The sequence below is a fragment of the Anomaloglossus baeobatrachus genome, chromosome 8 (assembly GCF_048569485.1).
Source record: "Anomaloglossus baeobatrachus isolate aAnoBae1 chromosome 8, aAnoBae1.hap1, whole genome shotgun sequence".
Taxonomy (NCBI): domain Eukaryota; kingdom Metazoa; phylum Chordata; class Amphibia; order Anura; family Aromobatidae; genus Anomaloglossus; species Anomaloglossus baeobatrachus.
The window spans coordinates 46,719,606-46,738,706 of NC_134360.1; the positions used below are offsets into that span (position 1 = coordinate 46,719,606).

The 19,101-nt window shown below is 44.5% G+C and overlaps 1 protein-coding gene across 2 annotated transcripts in view; it reads left to right on the forward strand.

The window, feature by feature from the left end:
* The window catches only part of FGD5 (FYVE, RhoGEF and PH domain containing 5), a 152,835-nt gene that overhangs the window by 125,253 nt on the left and 8,481 nt on the right, over positions 1-19,101 (forward strand). For both annotated transcript variants that reach the window (XM_075321565.1, XM_075321567.1), the window contains exons 15-18: positions 7,648-7,744; positions 15,234-15,371; positions 17,697-17,799; positions 18,059-18,192. In XM_075321565.1, the coding sequence (XP_075177680.1) occupies positions 7,648-7,744; positions 15,234-15,371; positions 17,697-17,799; positions 18,059-18,192 (472 nt within the window). The remainder of the gene's footprint in view (positions 1-7,647; positions 7,745-15,233; positions 15,372-17,696; positions 17,800-18,058; positions 18,193-19,101) is intronic.

Below are 19,101 nucleotides of genomic sequence, written 5' to 3' on the forward strand. Positions count from 1 at the left end.
GTGATTCATATGATGCATTTATTATTATGAGTGTGACTCAAAAAAACTTTTTTTTGCTGAGATCATATTTTTTCCTCCGATGACGAGAACTGTGGTCCAGAATTATGAGTACAGCTCCAGATGTAACTGGAGTATACAACACCATATAAAGTGATTCACATGACGCATTTATTTCAATGAGTGTGACTCAGTAAAAAACCTTTTTTTACGCTGAGACAGCAGAATTATGAGTGCAGCTCCGGATGTAACTGGAGTATACAACACCATATAAAGTGATTCACATGACGCATTTATTTCAATGAGTGTGACTCAGTAAAAAACCTTTTTTTACGCTGAGACAGCAGAATTATGAGTGCAGCTCCGGATGTAGCTGTAGTATAAAACACCATATAAAGTGATTCATATGAGGCATTTATTATGATGAGTGTGACTCAGTAAAAAACCTTTTTTTACGCTGAGATAGCAGAATTATGAGTGCAGCTCTGGATGTAACTAGTATAAAACACCATATAAAGTGATTCATATGAGGCATTTATTATGATGAGTGTGACTCAGAAAAACTTTTGTTTTTGCTGAGATAATATTTCTTCCTCCGATGACGAGAACTGTTTTCCATAATACTATTTCCTGCAGTACCATAGACAGTGAATGAAGAGGCAATGCGCATGGTAACCCCTCCCCACACACACTAAAATGGGATATTCAGGACCCCGTCAGTCATCAATGGGGTCCCACTAGTCCCTAGTGATCCTATTGATAGGCAATAAGTTGTAATCTTGGTTTAATCACTGTACTATAAAGAGTTCTACAACTTTTTATACTTTGTGCTTTATTTCCTTTTTAAGAAATCTGCTTGCTGTCAGGGAATGGAGGCATTGCGGAGCTGCAATCCTGTCCTGCCCTATAGCTCAAAGGATTCTATTGTTTACAATTCTACCCTCTGTTTAGTAAACAGAACTCCAGACTGATACATTTCACCTGCGCTGATACATTGTGGCAAACTATAGGGACAGCAGAGATTTGCTTAAAGTTGTCTAAAAAGGATACAATCGTAGCAAAGTATTTCAACTGGTTTTCTGCCCACACATGTAAACCATTAAAGGGAATCTGTCATCAGGTTTTTGCTTCCCCATCTGGGAGCAGCATAATGTAGGGGCAGAGATCCTGATTCCTGCAATGTGTCACTTACTGAGCTGTTTGCTGTCATTTTGATAAATTAATGTTTTTCTCTGCTGCAGATCTAGCAGTTATACAGAGCTCATGAATATGCTAGACAAGTAGTCCTGTCATGATAATCTCCTGCTAATTAAACAGAGATTTAATAAAAGCTACAATGCACAGCCCAGTAAGTGACATATCGCTGGAATCAGGGTCTCTGTCTCTACATTATGCTGCTCTCAGATTAGGTGGCAAAAACCTGGTGACAGATTCCCTTTAAGGCCATGTTCCCACTTGCAGAAATGCTATTTATAGGACACAAATAATGAGTTTCTGCACTTAAAATTGCAATCACATGCATTTTTTCAGGTTCCCAATGAAAGCCTATAAGTTGGGATGAGCGAGTATACTCGTTACTACTCGGTACTCGTCGAGTAGTACGGTATTCGGGCTACTCATTACTCCGCGAGTATCCTTGTAATTAGTCGTTAGGAGTAGCGAGTCCAATGTAAGTCAATGGGAAATGCAAGTAATTGTCTGCTGGACCCTACAAAGCGGTCTGGGCGCTGAAATGGATGCATGATTGTTTAAAAGCTGTGTGGTAAAAAGCTGCCAGCTTTTTTAAGCAATCAGCTGATGCACGCTCCCCGCCCGGTCCTTCGCTCCCTGGTGCTTCGCTCCCCGCTGCCTTGTGCTTCGCTCCCCGCTCCCTGGTTCTGTGCTCCCCGCTACCCTGTGCTTTGCTCCCCGCTGCCCTGTGCTTCGCTCCCCGCTCCCTGGTTCTGCGCTCCCCGCTGCCCTATGCTTCGCACCCCACTCCCTAGTGCTGCGCTCCCCACTTCCCTGTGCTTTGCTCCCCCCTCCCTGGTGCTGCGCTCCCCGCTGCCCTGTGCTTCGCTCTCCACTCCCTGGTGCTGCGCTCCCCGCTGCCCTGTGCTTCGCTTCCCGCTCCCTGGTGCTGCGCTCCCCGCTGCCCTATGCTTTGCTCCCCGCTCCCTGGTGCTGTGCTCCCCGCTCCCTGGTGCTGCACTCCCTGCTGCCCTGTGCTTTGCTCCCCACTCCCTGGTGCTGCGCTCCCCGCTGCCCTGTGCTTCGCTCCCCCCTCCCTGGTGCTGCGCTCCCCGCTGCCCTATGCTTTGCTCCCCGCTCCCTGGTGCTGCACTCCCCGCTGCCCTGTGCTTCGCTCCCTGCTCCCTGATGCTGCGCTCCCTGCCCGGTCCTAACTTAGGATCAGGCGGGGAGGCGGCGGGGGAGCAAAGCACCAGGCAGCGGGGAGGGAAGCACCAGGCGGGGGAGCGAGGCAGCAGGGAGGGAAGCATCGGACGGGAAAGCCGTCGGTAAAGTCTTACCTGGCTCCCCGCTGCTGTCCGCGGTGCTGTTCCTCTACTCCCGAAGACGCTCATTACACCTAATGTAATATGCACTGCATCGCCCCGCACACTCCATGTGACAGCCGAGTGTGTTGATAAATGAATAAATAAATTAAAAAAACGACGTAGGGTCCCCCCCAATTTTGATAGTCAGCCAAGATAAAACAGACAGCTGGGGGTTGGTATTCTCCCCCTGGGGGGGGCACATAGTTATTGCCCCACCCTAGGGTAAGAATAGCAACTGGCAGCCGCCCCAGATTTGGCGCATCCATTGTGTCATGACGTCATCGCTGCCCGACACACTGTCAGACCCGCCTAATCCCCGCGTCATTCTGTTGTTATCGGCGGTAGAGAGAGGATTAATCCTCACTACCGTCACTAACATGAGCTGAGCTGATGACTGCGGGGGACCTCGTATTGGACTACTTCGGAGGGATTTTGGGGATTTAATAAAATGGTAAATGAGGGTTTGTCTGATTTTATTTACAATAAAAGTTTGTTGTTTGTGTTTCATTTTGAATAAAGGTGTTTAGTGTGTGTTATTTTACTTTACTACAAGTGAGTGAATAAAGTCCGGTTTCAAGCGAAGGTGAACTTTATTAATTCAGGGCTTAATGTCACTCGGTAAAATTCAGGTGACATTAACCCTTTATTACCCAGTTTGCCAACGCACCAGGGCAGCTGGACGAGCCGGGATGAACGCCAGATACGGCTCATCTAATGGATGCAAATATGGGTCTGCTGCCGGTCGCTATTCTTACCCTGGGGGGGGGCAATAACTATGTGCCCCCCCAGGGGGAAAATACCAACCCCCAGCTGTCTGTTTTATCATGGCTGACTATTAAAATTGGGGGGGGGATCCTACGTCATTTTTTAAATTTATTTATTTATTTATACACTCGGCTGTCACATGGAGTGTGTGGGGCGATGCAGTGCATATTACATTAGGTGTAATGAGTGGCTCCGGGAGTAGAGGAACACACCGCGGACAGCAGCGGGGAGCCAGGTAAAACTTCACCGACGGCTTTCCCGTCCGATGCTTCCCTATCCCCTGCCTCGCTCCCCTGCCTGGTGCTTCCCTCCTCGCTGCTTCACTCCCTCACCTGGTGCTTCCCTCCCCGCTGCCTCGCCCGACTGGTGCTTTCCTCCCCGCTGCCTGGTGCTTTGCTCCCCCGCCGCCTCCTCGCCCGATCCTAACTTAGGACCAGGCAGGGAGCGCAGCACTCGGGAGCGGGGATGGAATCATAGGGCAGCGGGGAGCGCAGCACCAGGGAGCGGGGATGGAAGCATAGGGCAGCGGGGAGCGCAGCACCAGGGAGCGGGGATCGAAGCATAGGGCAGCGGGGAGCACAGCACCAGGGAGCGAAGGACCCGGGCGGGGAACGTGCATCAGCTGATTGCTTAAAAAAGCCAGCGGCTTTTTACCACCCGGCTTTTAAACAATCATGCATCCATTTCAGCCTTTTACTCAGCCCCCAGACCGCTTTGTAGGGTCCAGCAGACCCTTACTCGCATTTCCCATTGACTTGCATTGGACTCGCTACTCGGAACGAGTACCCGAGTATGAGAATATGACCTAATGCTTCCAATTGACAGCAAGCAGTGATCTTGGTGAAGAATTAACAAACCTGCAGAGCTGTAACGCCTCCATTCATAGAGGTGATGTTGCGACCGGTTCATATGAATGATCTTGTTTCCTCGTCTATATTTGCGACATTTCTGTTGCCATTGCCCCTTATTTATGACTGTCTCCTCAATAATGAGGGTAGTAGTTCTGCTCCAGAGCTCGGCGCTCATTAAGCTGCTGTGTTTCTACCTCCTGAACATTTCGTGTGTCATCCGGCCGCTGTGACCGCCATTACATTTGTGAAAGGTGGAACCAATTTGCACATAAGTCACCTCCGGAGGCCGGCGGACATGTGTTTGCTGCTCTCGTTGGCAGCTTACGATGTGTGATTATCACCCGGAGCTGTTAAATGATGCAGAGACGGCCATGGACACGGCGAATACCGCGCTCCGCTAATGAAATTTATATAATGGCTCTGAAGGTGATTGTTAAACCGCACCATATGTTTGTCCCTGTGATGCCGCTGACAGATTATTACCTCCCCATCCCTGCAGACCCAGATATAGCACCGACTAATGATACTTTATATCCCGCATTCATCTTAGCTTTCACTTCTGCTTTATCTGGTTTCCCATTGTATCTAGCACTGTGGCTGTGTTCAGCCAGAGCCTCCTGGTTCATGAATAGAATGATAGAACAACATTGTAAAAGGCAAGAATGCAAGAGAGAAAGGGAAAGACAGATATTTAGATAGATATGGATACATGGATAGATGATAGATGATGGATGGATCAATGGATGGATGGGATGGATGGGATGGATAGGATAGATAGATGATAGATAGATAGCTAGATAGGTATTAGATAAATGGATGGATAGATACGAGGATGGATGAATAGATAACAGGATGGATGGATGGATGAATTGATAGGTATTAGATAGATAGATAAGAGGATGGATGGATAGATAATAGAGAATGTATGGATGGATAGGTATTAGATGGATAGATAGATAACAGAGGATGGATGGATGAATTGATAGGTATTAGATAGATAGATAAGAGGATGGATGGATAGATAATAGAGAATGTATGGATGGATAGGTATTAGATGGATAGATAGATAACAGAAGATGGATGGATGAATTGATAGGTAGATAGATAAGAGGATGGATGGATAGATAGAGGGATAGATAGCTAGATAGAGGGATAGATAATAGAGGAATGATGAATTGATAGGTATTAGATAGATAGATACATAGATAGATAAAGAGGATAGATAGAGGGATAGATAGATAGAGGGATAGATAGATAGATATATAGATAAGAGGATAGATAGATAGATAAGAGGATAGATAGAGAGATAGATAGATAGATAGAGGGATAGATAGATGATAGATAGAGGGATAGATAGATAGAGGGATAGATGGATAGATAGATAGAGGGATAGATAGATAGATAGATAGATGGATTGATGGATAGATAGATAAGAGGATAGATGGATGGATAGATAGATAGGTATTAGATAGATAGATAGATAAGAGGATAGATAGATAGATAGATAAGAGGATAGATTGATAGGTATTAGATGGATGGATAGATTGATGATGGGTGGATAGATGGATAGATAGATAATAGATAGAAGGATGGATTGATAGATATTAGATGGATGAATATATAGATAGATAGATAATGGGTGGATAGATAAATAGATGGATAGATATTAGATAGATAGATAGATAGATAAATACAAATTAGGGACTACAGCCGCCTCTGTATACTCTAATATGTTTAGATTTATGGAATGTGCCTGTAGGCTGCATTACTGCTACATAGAATATCCGAGTGCAATTATTTTCAAATCTGTGTGAGCCCACCGACCACGACAAGGCATCCAGAGTTGCCAACTTGACTTTTAAACTTTTATTTTTTTCTGGACAGTTTACCAAAAAATCACGGACACAATGTTTTTTATGGATACATTATAACTCCATAATAAATCATTATGACTATAAGTGATTCATGTCTACAGCCCCTAAATTTGATATGAAGTCTTCAGCTGCGTTCATTGTGAATGGTGAAATACTGATAATTACAGTTAAAATTATCTGCTCATGTTTCTTTAGCTTCAAAAAAATCATGGACGCCTTAATTTTTTTTTACAGACAGGGCAAAAAAGTGCACTATTATTATGAACTGTGCTGGAATTTCTGGACGGTTGGTGACCCTTGTCTGATGGGATCCTAATTGTTTCCATTAGTTTAAGGCCAGCGTCAGACGGCTGTATATATCTCTGATGAGGATCTCATTGCAGTGCATACACCGGCCGCGTCAGGAGAGCCATCAGCCAGTCCAGGCATTTTGGTGCAATCGTCGCAATGTGTCTGTGTTTTGTCATTAGTTCTAGATCCTCCTTGTGCTTTTTGTTTGTAGCTTTGAACCCAAGAGAATAATGTCTGATGAAAATGGTTCAGGTTCCATGAGAGAAAAGTCGCCTTGTCGTGGCTGATGGGCTCTCATGAATTAGAAAATGAATAAAGGTTCTTTGTGCACAAATTGGCAAAATATATTCTGTATAGCAGTAATGCAGTGTCATTATCATGAAATAATTGACATGCTGCGTTTTTGTGGTCACCACAAAAACGCAGCTAAAAAAAAACGCTGTGTGCGGACAGCACTTATGAAAACCCATTGACATTGCTGGGGAAGCAATGTCACTGCGTTTTCAGCACAAAAACGCGGTTAAAAACGCGGCAAAAACGCCTAGTGCGCACATACCCTAAAGGTTCTTTGTGCACAAATTGGCAAAATATATTCTGTATAGCAGTAATGCAGTGTCATTATCATGCAGTCAATATATCCATATATCTGAGAGCTAGCAGAGCACCTGATCACACTTGCTTTTACTTGTTAGTTGTTGTTTCTTTCTACATAGACAGGCAATGCACCTGATCACAATTGCTTTTGCACCTGATCACACTTGCTTTTGCACCTGATCACACTTGATTTTGCACTTGATTTTGCAACTGCTCACACTTGCTTTTGCACCTGATCCCACTTGCTTTTGCACCTGATCCCACTTGCTTTTGCACCTGTTTACACTTGCTTTTGCACCTGTTTACACTTGCTTTTGCACCTGATCACACTTGCTTTTGCACCTGATCACACTTGCTTTTGCACATGTTCACACTTGCTTTTGCACCTGATCGCACTTGCTTTTGCACCTGATCGCACTTGCTTTTGCACCTGACCACACTTGCTTTTGCACATGTTCACACTTGCTTTTGCACATGTTCACACTTGCTTTTGCACCTGTTTACACTTGCTTTTGCACATGTTCACACTTGCTTTTGCACCTGATCACACTTGCTTTTGCACATGTTCACACTTGCTTTTGCACCTGTACACACTTGCTTTTGCCAGTCAGTTGTTTCTTTCTACATAGACAGGTAATGGACTTTGTCTTTTATCACATGGGGGGCACTCATCTTTTCTAGACTTTGATGGTGGGGGCTGTACACTGTCTCACCGCTCTGTATTATTTTCCTCGGCAGCTCCTGCTCAGAGAGGGACGACTGGTTCAGTTGCATCAGCAGAACCGTGCAGGAATATTACAAGGCGCCGACTGTGTCCGTCTATAACAATGTGGAGGTAAGTGACGGATCCAAGCTTGGTAGTTGCAGGGCAAGACCCTGCTTAATTTTTTGGTCCTCTTCTCAGTCTGTGCTGATAATCTTCTATCTCGTGTCACTCGCAGTTTATTCCCATCTCTCCTTCCTCATACTTCTACAAGCCAATGTGAAAAGTCAGAGCTGAAGTGTAAAGCATAGGGGACAGACAATGTAACCGCATGAGCCTCCGTCAGACACTGCTTGACAATGCACTTATCATAGCTGTGCGGTGACTTTCATAGAATTTCTGATACCACAACTGGATGTTTGCACCGCACTGCACACGGAAAAAGGTGACAATGGCCTACATATCCTATTTCCTCTATGCTTTACACTGCAGCATTGCTTGTGTTAATTTGCTGAGCTGCATATCTTTGGAAAAAGGATTGCAGAATAATTGGTCCTGTGCTAACCTCTCTTACAAGATGAAGGACGACATTGAAATTGTGTCAATCACAGACGCCATATTTAATAAGGATGGAGGAATCGGTGACTTGTCCCCATCCCCCGCTCATCTGACTGCAGATTCACGCAGTTTAACAACCGGTCAGGAAATGCGTCTTCTGTCATCCCCGTTATAAATGTAGCAATTAACGGCTGTAATTTCAAGTATTTGGCGCTGCGGCCGCCACCGGCTGCTGGGATTTATATTGGTAGTGATATATAATGAAACACTCCTGCTTCTTCCTCGGTCCCAGGCTTCAGATTATCTTCCTGTGTTACTGGGATGAGCGGCCGCCATCAGCCGGCACTTTACTACTACGGCACTGATTATAAATTATCCTACTGCCCAGGATCAGTGCTACACCCAGCCATAAGGGGGCGATATTGAGCTGCTCTGCAACAATATAATCCTTTCTCGAAGTATGACCCAAAATTTGCCCTTGCTGCCTATAGGGTCCAACTTGTAAGGTGGCATCTGGCTTCCAAAGAAGCCTCAGAAGGATAAGAGACAAAAGGCATCTCATACTTCTTATACACCATGTTCCAAATTATTATGCAAATTGGATTTAAGTGTCATAGCGATTATTATTTTTTTTTCTCAATGAAACTCATTGATGGTTTGTGTCTCAGGGTTCTTTGGATCACTGAAATCAGTCTCAGATCCCTGTGATAATTAGTTTGCCAGGTGAGACCAATAAAAGGAAAACCGGATGTTCCACAGTATTAAGCAGGCCACAGTTTTCAAGTAACATGGGTAAGAAAAAGGATCTCTCTGCTGCCGAAAAGCATCAAATAGTGCAATGCCTTGGACATACAGTTAGGTCCAGAAATATTTGGACAGTGACACAAGTTTTGTTATTTTAGCTGTTTACAAAAACATGTTCAGAAATACAATTATATATATAATATGGGCTGAAAGTGCACACTCCCAGCTGCAATATGAGAGTTGTCACATCCAAATCGGAGAAAGGGTTTAGGAATCATAGCTCTGTAATGCATAGCCTCCTCTTTTTCAAGGGACCAAAAGTAATTGGACAAGGGACTCTAAGGGCTGCAATTAACTCTGAAGGCGTCTCCCTCGTTAACCTGTAATCAATGAAGTAGTTAAAAGGTCTGGGGTTGATTACAGGTGTGTGGTTTTGCATTTGGAAGCTGTTGCTGTGACCAGATAACATGCGGTCTAAGGAACTCTCAATTGAGGTGAAGCAGAACATCCTGAGGCTGAAAAAAAAGAAAAAATCCATCAGAGAGATAGCAGACATGCTTGGAGTAGCAAAATCAACAGTCGGGTACATTCTGAGAAAAAAGGAATTGACTGGTGAGCTTGGGAACTCAAAAAGGCCTGGGCGTCCACGGATGACAACAGTGGTGGATGATCGCCGCATACTTTCTTTGGTGAAGAAGAACCCGTTCACAACATCAACTGAAGTCCAGAACACTCTCAGTGAAGTAGGTGTATCTGTCTCTAAGTCAACAGTAAAGAGAAGACTCCATGAAAGTAAATACAAAGGGTTCACATCTAGATGCAAACCATTCATCAATTCCAAAAATAGACAGGCCAGAGTTAAATTTGCTGAAAAACACCTCATGAAGCCAGCTCAGTTCTGGAAAAGTATTCTATGGACAGATGAGACAAAGATCAACCTGTACCAGAATGATGGGAAGAAAAAAGTTTGGAGAAGAAAGGGAACGGCACATGATCCAAGGCACACCACATCTTCTGTAAAACATGGTGGAGGCAACGTGATGGCATGGGCATGCATGGCTTTCAATGGCACTGGGTCACTTGTGTTTATTGATGACATAACAGCAGACAAGAGTAGCCGGATGAATTCTGAAGTGTACCGGGATATACTTTCAGCCCAGATTCAGCCAAATGCCGCAAAGTTGATCGGACGGCGCTTCATAGTACAGATGGACAATGACCCCAAGCATACAGCCAAAGCTACCCAGGAGTTCATGAGTGCAAAAAAGTGGAACATTCTGCAATGGCCAAGTCAATCACCAGATCTTAACCCAATTGAAGATATAAAAAATGGTTTCTTCAGCTCACCTGCTGCCCGGACTGTTCAGCCTTGCGGGTGCCTGGAATCCTTCGGTCTATCCCGACCGGTAACAGAGAACGTAGAAGCGAAAAAGAGGGCGATCCGGCACAAATCCTCCTTATGTTAAAACATTCAAGGCTTTATTTGGACATCGTTAAAAACATTGTGAAGACCGAAATCCACTTAGATGGTACAGGTAAAGGTCATGATAGCTGATTAAGGACTTGTTTGTTTTTATTAATAGTCCGAAACGCGTTAAGCTATCATGACCTTTACCTGTACCATCTAAGTGGATTTCGGTCTTCACAATGTTTTTAACGATGTCCAAATAAAGCCTTGAATGTTTTAACATAAGGAGGATTTGTGCCGGATCGCCCTCTTTTTCGCTTCTACGTTCTCTTAACCCAATTGAGCATGCATTTCACTTGCTCAAATCCAGACTTAAAACGGAAAGACCCACAAACAAGCAAGACCTGAAGGCTGCGGCTGTAAAGGCCTGGCAAAGCATTAAGAAGGAGGAAACCCAGCGTTTGGTGATGTCCATGGGTTCCAGACTTAAGGCAGTGATTGCCTCCAAAGGATTCGCAACAAAATATTGAAAATAACAAATTTTTTTTGAGGTTTGGTTTATTTGTCCAATTACTTTTGACCTCCTAAAATGTGGAGTGTTTGTAAAGAAATGTGTACAATTCCTACAATTTCTATCAGATATTTTTGTTCAAACCTTCAAATTAAACGTTACAATCTGCACTTGAATTCTGTTGTAGAGGTTTCATTTCAAATCCAATGTGGTGGCATGCAGAGCCCAACTCGCCAAAATTGTGTCACTGTCCAAATATTTCTGGACCTAACTGTATGGAAGAAAACATTAGATATTTCACGAAAACGTAAGCGTGATCATCGTACTGTGAAGAGATTTGTGGCTGATTCAGAGCACATACGTGTTCGTGCTGATAAAGGCAGAACGAGGAAGGTTTCTGCCAGGCAAGTTCATCGGATTAAGAGAGCGGCTGCTAGAAAGCCATTACAAACCGGCAAACAGATATTTGAAGCTGCTGGTGCCTCTGGAGTCCCTCAAAACTCAAGGTGTAGGATCCTTCAAAGCCTTGCTGTGGTGCATAAAGCTACTATTCAGCCCCCCCTAACCAGTGCTCACAAGCAGAAATGGTTGCAGTGGGTCCAGACATACATTAAGACTAATTTTCAAACAGTCTTGTTTACTGATGAGTGTCGAGCAACCTTGGATGGTCCAGATGGATGGAGTAGTGGATGGTTGGTGGATGTCCACCATGTCCCAACAAGACTGCGTCGTCAGCAAGGAGGTGGAGGAGTCATGGTGAGACATCTGGTAGGCCCATTTTGGGTTCCTGAAGGTGTGAAAATGACCTCTCTGCAAATTATATAGAGTTTCTGACTGACAACTTTCTTCCATGGTACAAAAAGCAGAAACGTGCCTTCAGAAGCAAAATGATCTTCATGCATGACAATGCACCATCTCATGCTGCAAAGAATAACTCTGTGTCATTGGCTGCTATGGGCATAAAAGGAGATAAAATCATGGTGTGGCCACCATCTTCCCCTGACCTCAACCCTATAGAAAACCTTTGGAGTATCATCAAGTAAAAGATCTATGAGGGTGGGAGGCAGTTCACATCAAAACAGCAGCTCTGGGAGGCTATTCTGACATCATGCAAAGAACTTCAAGCAGAAACTCTCCAAAAACTCACAAGTTCAATGGATGCAAGAATTGTGAAGGTGATATTAAAGAAGGGCTCCTATGTTATCATGTAACTTGCCCTGTTAGGATGTTTTGGATTTAAATAGCTTTTTATTTCAGTGAATGTGACCTCCTAACGCTGCAAATTCCACAAATGAGCATTTTCAGTTCTTTAAAACATAAAATGTGCCTAATAATTTGGAGCAGGAAGATCATACTGTTATCATTGGGGGGTTTCTTCAATAAAATTTGATGTATACTCTAACGGGTGATGACTGTTATTAGACTGACTGTCATTTGCACTGACCATTTAGGAAAATCAGAGAAAAATATCATTTGCTTAATAATTTGGAACATGGTGTAAAGGTTTTGTTACAATGTATCCAGTCTAGACAATCCTTTGTCAGTTAGATACATTGTCACAAAGAGAACAGGAGCTGTATGTGAGTATTTTCTGTCTAGCATGGCATCCCAGGAGGTAAGAGCGGGGCTCAGTCATCTGAATATCCTTCTGATCAGTGTTGACTGCTCTGTGTCCTTCATCATCTTTTTCTTCTTCTTCTCCCCTTCTTTCTTCTATACTGGTCCTGTGTAATATCGCCACCTAGTGGCTAAAGAGGAAAATAAAAAAAAGTGGAAATTGCATTGGGAAAAAAAAGCATAAAGTGACCTATGTGCACATATGGACGTAGTGATATGCAGGGGCGTAATCACTATGGGTGAAGAGGTTGCATTCACACCAAAAGTCCCTATTGCCTATATATCAATGTTATTAAATACTTGCAATAATTGGGGGCCCCGTTGGAGCTTTTGCATCAGGGCCCACGAGCTTCAATTTACGCCACTGGTGATATGGCTTTATAGGATCTTGTCTCCTGATAAAAATGGCACCTCTTTTGTAGTGATTAGAGCTGGTCGAACTCGCAAAAAAAACTTGCTAAATTTATAAAAAAAAAAAACCTGATCCACTCCGGAATCCAGTGCCCATATAAGTCTATGGGAACCAGAATCCGGAGATTAAAAACCTTGGTGGAAGGGATAGGATAGCGCACGCGGTATGCTCACCCAGGCTGTGTCATGGCGGCACACTCCTTTTGGGTTACGCTTTTCCCTTCCGGAGCCGACAATTTAATATTCACTGATTTGCCCACCCACCGGAGCATGTAATTGGTTGCAGTTGGACACGCCCCCAGCTTGAGTGGCAGCATGTCAGCTGACTGCAACCAATCACAGTCGGCAGGATGGCGGGGAAAGCAGAGCAAATGTCTGGGGGTCAGTATGGTGGTATAAAAATAAATGAAAAAACAATCTGCACAGGGTCCCCGTATTCTGATGTCAGCACAGATAAAGCCCACGGCTGCAGCCCCCAGCTGTCTGGCTTTATCTGTGCTGTGTATCCAGAACACAGAGTGACACGTGCGAGGGACTCGCATCACATCACCCGGCAGCTGCACACTCCTGACAGGAGCGTGCAGGTATATAGAAACACATGCTGCCGACCCGCTCCTGTCAGGAGAGTGTGTGGTTGTGCCGGGTGATGTGATGCGAGACTCATGCGAGTCTGGCATCACATCACCCGGCAGCTGCACACTCTCCTGACAGGAGCGTGCAGGTATATAGAAACACATGCTGCCGACCCGCTCCTGTCAGGTGAGTGTGTGGCTGTGCCGGGTGATGCGATACGAGACTCATGCAAGTCTGGCATGACATCACTCGGCACGGCCTGCCGCTCTCCTGACATGAGCGTGCAGGTACATAGAAACACCTGCAGCCCTCTCCTGTCAGGAGAGTGTGCGGATGTGCTGGGTGACGTGATACGAGACTCGCGCGAGTCCCTCGCATGTGTGATTCCGGCCTAAGAGAAACCGCATGCAGCTTTTTTTTTTTTTTTATTTAAATAAATAATTTTAAAAAAATGACGTGCGGTTCCCCCCCAATTTTGATACCCAGCCAAGATAAAGCCAGCTGGGGCCTGGTATTCTCAGCCCGCAGCCGCCCGGTATTGCCGAATCCATTAGATGTGACAATCCTGGTGCTTTACTGGCTCTTCTCATTGCCCTGGTGTGGTAGCAATCGGGGTAATAAGGGGTTAATAACAGCGCACAGCTGTTACTAAACCCTAGGTTAGTGATGGCATAGGTGTCTATGAGATACCTGGATCATTAACCTGTAAATGAAAGTAAATAAGTACAAATCCAAAAAAAAATCCTTTATTTAGAATAAAATACAAAAACACACCTCTTTCACCACTTTATTAACCCCCAAACACTCCTCCAGGTCCGGCGTAATCCACACAAGGTCCCACACTGCATCCAGCTCTCCTACATCTCACAGCGAGCAGCCATAGAACATGACCGCCGGCCGTGAGCGCAGACAATGACTGAGCCACGATGCGCAATGACTGCGGGCAGACGCTGTCACAGGCTGGGGGCGCGTCTGACTGTAACCAATCACAGACGACAGGACGGCCGGTGGGTGGGGAAAGCTGTGTGCAGTACAGGAAGTGAATGCGCGAGCCGGAAGCAGTGTGCCGTCATGACACCGAGTCTCTATACGTATGAAACGCTCGTTTAATTCTTTTTTTTTTTTTTTTTTAAATTTCCTTTAATTTCCCCAGTGCTGAATCCGGATCGTACACCAGGAATCCCAGGCCCGGGTCCAACACACGGGGATTTTTGAAACCGCGCAGATCCGGACTATAACAGTCCGGCTCTGCTCATCCCTAGTACAGATCAAATGCAACAGTCATGAGAAATCCAGCATAGAAGTCATATGCAAATTAGCCAGGAAGTGCACTGAGGGTGTGTCACTGCACTTGTATTGCTCCTCCTCCTATGTGCACTGACACGCCCCCAGTGCACTTGCAGCCTTGATGTGCCCTTGACTTCTTTATTGGATTTCTCATGACTGGCTCGTCGGATCACTACAAGAAAGGTGTCATTTTTATTGGGGAATTAGCTCCTATACAGTCACGCTTCACTTTAAGAGAATCATCCGGTTCCTCTAAATGTTTTTTTTCACCTTCCCAATTCCCTGCCACTCCGAGATCTGATGATTTTTGCAACCTAGGCTTCAGTAAGATCATTTTTTTTATATTCAAGGTGCAACAGGAATTTTTCTGTTCACTGACAGCAAGCAGAGATCTTGAAAATGCTGAGAATTTGGGCCACAAAATATAACTAGTCGCGTCTTTACCTTATCGGAGCGGATGCTGCCGCGTTCCTCAGCGCCTTCTATAAGACTCTTCTTTTCCTTCCTCACAGATGAGGGAACGATTAGGAATGTTCCTGGGGGAGCGGCCGCCGAGTGTAGCGCACATGTCCCACATCATGATGTGTATGAACTGCGGCAGCGACTTCACCTTGACCCTGCGACGTCATCACTGTCACGCCTGCGGCAAGGTGAGAGCCGGGGATCGATAGCTATTATATCGGATTGCTCGAGGGACAGTAAGTGACAATACAGAGGAACAGAAGTTCTGATGTCTGAGGAGGTTAGAAGAAGAAAGAAAGATTATAATACATAAATGGATAGCAAGATAGAGGATATGAAGATAGAGGATAGAATGATAAAGGATAGAAATTACATAGAGGATCGACAGAAAGGCAGATGATAAAGATTAGGAAGAGAATAGAGAAAAATATAGGGGATAGAAGGAAACATAGAAGATAGAGATTAGATAGAGGATAGACAGAAAATAGAGGATAGAGATTAGAGGACAGACCAAAAGATAGTAGACAGAAAGATAGAGATTAGAGGATAGCCAGAAAGATAGAGGATAGTGATTAGAAAGAAGATAGAAAGAATGACAGAGGATAGAGATTAGATAGAGGATGGACAGAAAGGTAGAGGATAAAGATTTGAAAGAGAATAGAGAAAAAGATAGAGGATAGCAGGAAAGATAGAAGATGGAGGATAGACAGAAAGATATTAGAGGATAAACCAAAAGATAGAAGATAGACAGAAAGAGGATAGAGATTAGAGGATAAACAGAAAGAAAGAGGATAGAGATTAGAAAGAAGATAGAAAGAAAGACACAGGATAGAGATAGAGGATGATAGATAGGATGGACAGAAAAGTAGAGGATAAAGATTAGAAAGATAATAGAGAAAAAGATAAAGGATAGAAGGAAAGATTGAAGATAGAGATTAGATAAAGGATAGACAGAAAATAGAGGATAGAGATTAGATAGAGGATAGATGGATGGATGGATAGATAGCAAGATAGAGATCAGAGGATAGAGAATAGAGGATAGACCAAAAGATAGAGGATAGACAGAAAGATAGAGGATAGAGATTAGAGGCTAGACGGAAAAATAGAGGATAGATATTAGAAAGACGTTAGTGGATAGAAAGAAAGACAGAAGATAGAGATTAGATAGATAGGTATGAGCTACATGGATATTAGATACATGAAAAATGAGTCTTATCTCTGCTCTCATCATACAGCAGAATCTTCCATCAGCTGCCTGTATATTCTCTGCTCACATTTTACCTCTGCTGCCTGTATATTCTCTGCTCACATTGTACCTCTGCTGCCTGTACATTATCTGCTCACATTGTACCTCTGCTGCCTGTACATTATCTGCTCACATTGTACCTCTGCTGCCTGTACATTATCTGCTCACATTGTACCTCTGCTGCCTGTACATTCTCTGCTCACATTGTACCTCTGCTGCCTGTACATTCTCTGCTCACATTGTACCTCTGCTGCCTGTACATTCTCTGCTCACATTGTACCTCTGCTGCCTGTACATTCTCTGCTCATATTGTACCTCTGCTGCCTGTACATTCTCTGCTCACATTGTACCTCTGCTGCCTGTATATTCTCTGCTCACATTGTACCTCTGCTGCCTGTATATTCTCTGCTCACATTGTACCTCTGCTGCCTGTACATTCTCTGCTCATATTGTACCTCTGCTGCCTGTACATTCTCTGCTCACATTGTACCTCTGCTGCCTGTACATTCTCTGCTCACATTGTACCTCTGCTGCCTGTACATTCTCTGCTCACATTGTACCTCTGCTGCCTGTACATTCTCTGCTCACATTGTACCTCTGCTGCCTGTACATTCTCTGCTCACATTGTACCTCTGCTGCCTGTACATTCTCTGCTCACATTGTACCTCTGCTGCCTGTACATTCTCTGCTCACATTGTACCTCTGCTGCCTGTACATTCTCTGCTCACATTGTACCTCTGCTGCCTGTACATTCTCTGCTCACATTGTACCTCTGCTGCCTGTATATTCTCTGCTCACATTGTACCTCTGCTGCCTGTACATTCTCTGCTCACATTGTACCTCTGCTGCCTGTATATTCTCTGCTCACATTGTACCTCTGCTGCCTGTATATTCTCTGCTCACATTGTACCTCTGCTGCCTGTACATTCTCTGCTCACATTGTACCTCTGCTGCCTGTACATTCTCTGCTCACATTGTACCTCTGCTGCCTGTACATTCTCTGCTCACATTGTACCTCTGCTGCCTGTACATTCTCTGCTCATATTGTACCTCTGCTGCCTGTACATTCTCTGCTCACATTGTACCTCTGCTGCCTGTACATTCTCTGCTCACATTGTACCTCTGCTGCCTGTACATTCTCTGCTCACATTGTACCTCTGCTGCCTGTGTACTCTCTGCTCTCTCCTATGTTATCTCTGCTGATTGTTCTAGATCAGATTTGCGTTTCCTCTATATGAGTCTCATCCTCTGGATTCTTTTTGGACAGATCGTTTGCCGCAGTTGCTCCAGAAACAAATATCCTCTGAAGTATCTAAAGGATCGTCCGTCTAAGGTCTGCAATGGATGCTACGCCGAGCTGCGGAGAAGAGGTGAGTGAGACTGGCTGTACCACAGCGCCACCTCCTGGCAGATTGTGGACACTGCAGGCAATAGCAGATTCTGTTTTTTCTTATTTCTGGATATCTATGTAGCATCCACAGTTCTGCTGCTCTTTGCAGAAGGAAAAAAAATCCTCTGTGGAAATTATAAGATGGGACAATAACCCCAGAAGTGAAGCCTCGGCCCCTGCGATGTTTTGCTTTGTGATATCTACTCTGTCCTGTCTGACCAATCCATTTATTTTCATAGATCTTGCATCAGCGAGCACCAATTCCTCCCCGCAGTTGCCGCGGTCGGCCAGCAGCGCCTTCACATCCATGCTTCACAGTTTTCACCCATCTGCCTTCAAAAGACACAAGAAAGTTCCCTCAGCTCTGATGGAGGTAGGGCCAAGGCTGTCTGAGACAAGGCAAGAACTCCGCGTATGCTGTAATGTGATTCCTAAGTATTGTGATGAATACGCTGAAATCCTCTGTGCTGCTGTGAACCCTGCACCTTTCACCAAGTAACCTACAGTCAGTGGTGCCCCCCACAATGTGTGGATAGGACACCCTGCAGCATCCACTATTCACTCTGTGACCTCAAATAGGAGCAAGACATTCTTATTCTGAAATACTCTGTGCTGCTGGAAAGACCCAGTGTTAGGGACCCATATTATAATCTCTGCCCCTATTATATACAGCCGTGTCACATTATATGAGGAGACTGCTGTCGGCCCCACATCCTTCTTCTACGCTCGCAGGTTATTACACTAATGAGAAGCTCTCGCAGGAAAATATAAATCCCAGTTAAAGCGTCATAAACTTGTAAACATTTATTGGCAGCAATGAGAGCAGAAGACGATCCGTCCTCAGATCTGAGCTTTATAATGCTCTAAAGTGTCGTTTCCAATTATTGAGTAATACTTCTCCTCTCAGAGGTACAATACACTGACTCCTGAATTATACTCCAGAGCTGCACTCCCTATTCTGCTGGCGCAGTCACTGTGTACATACATTACTTATCCTGTACTAATCCGGAGTTACATCCTGTATTATACTCCAGAGCTGCACTCACTATTCTGCTGGTGCAGTCACTGTGTACATACATTACTTTATTTATCCTGCATTGATTTTGAGTTACATCATGTATTGTACTCCAGAGCTGAACTCACTATTCTGTTGGTGCAATCACTGAGTACATACATTACATTACTTATCCTGCATTACAACCTGTATTATACTCTAGAGCTGCACTCACTACTCTCGTGATGCATTCACTGTGTGCTTACATTACATTACTTATTCTGTACT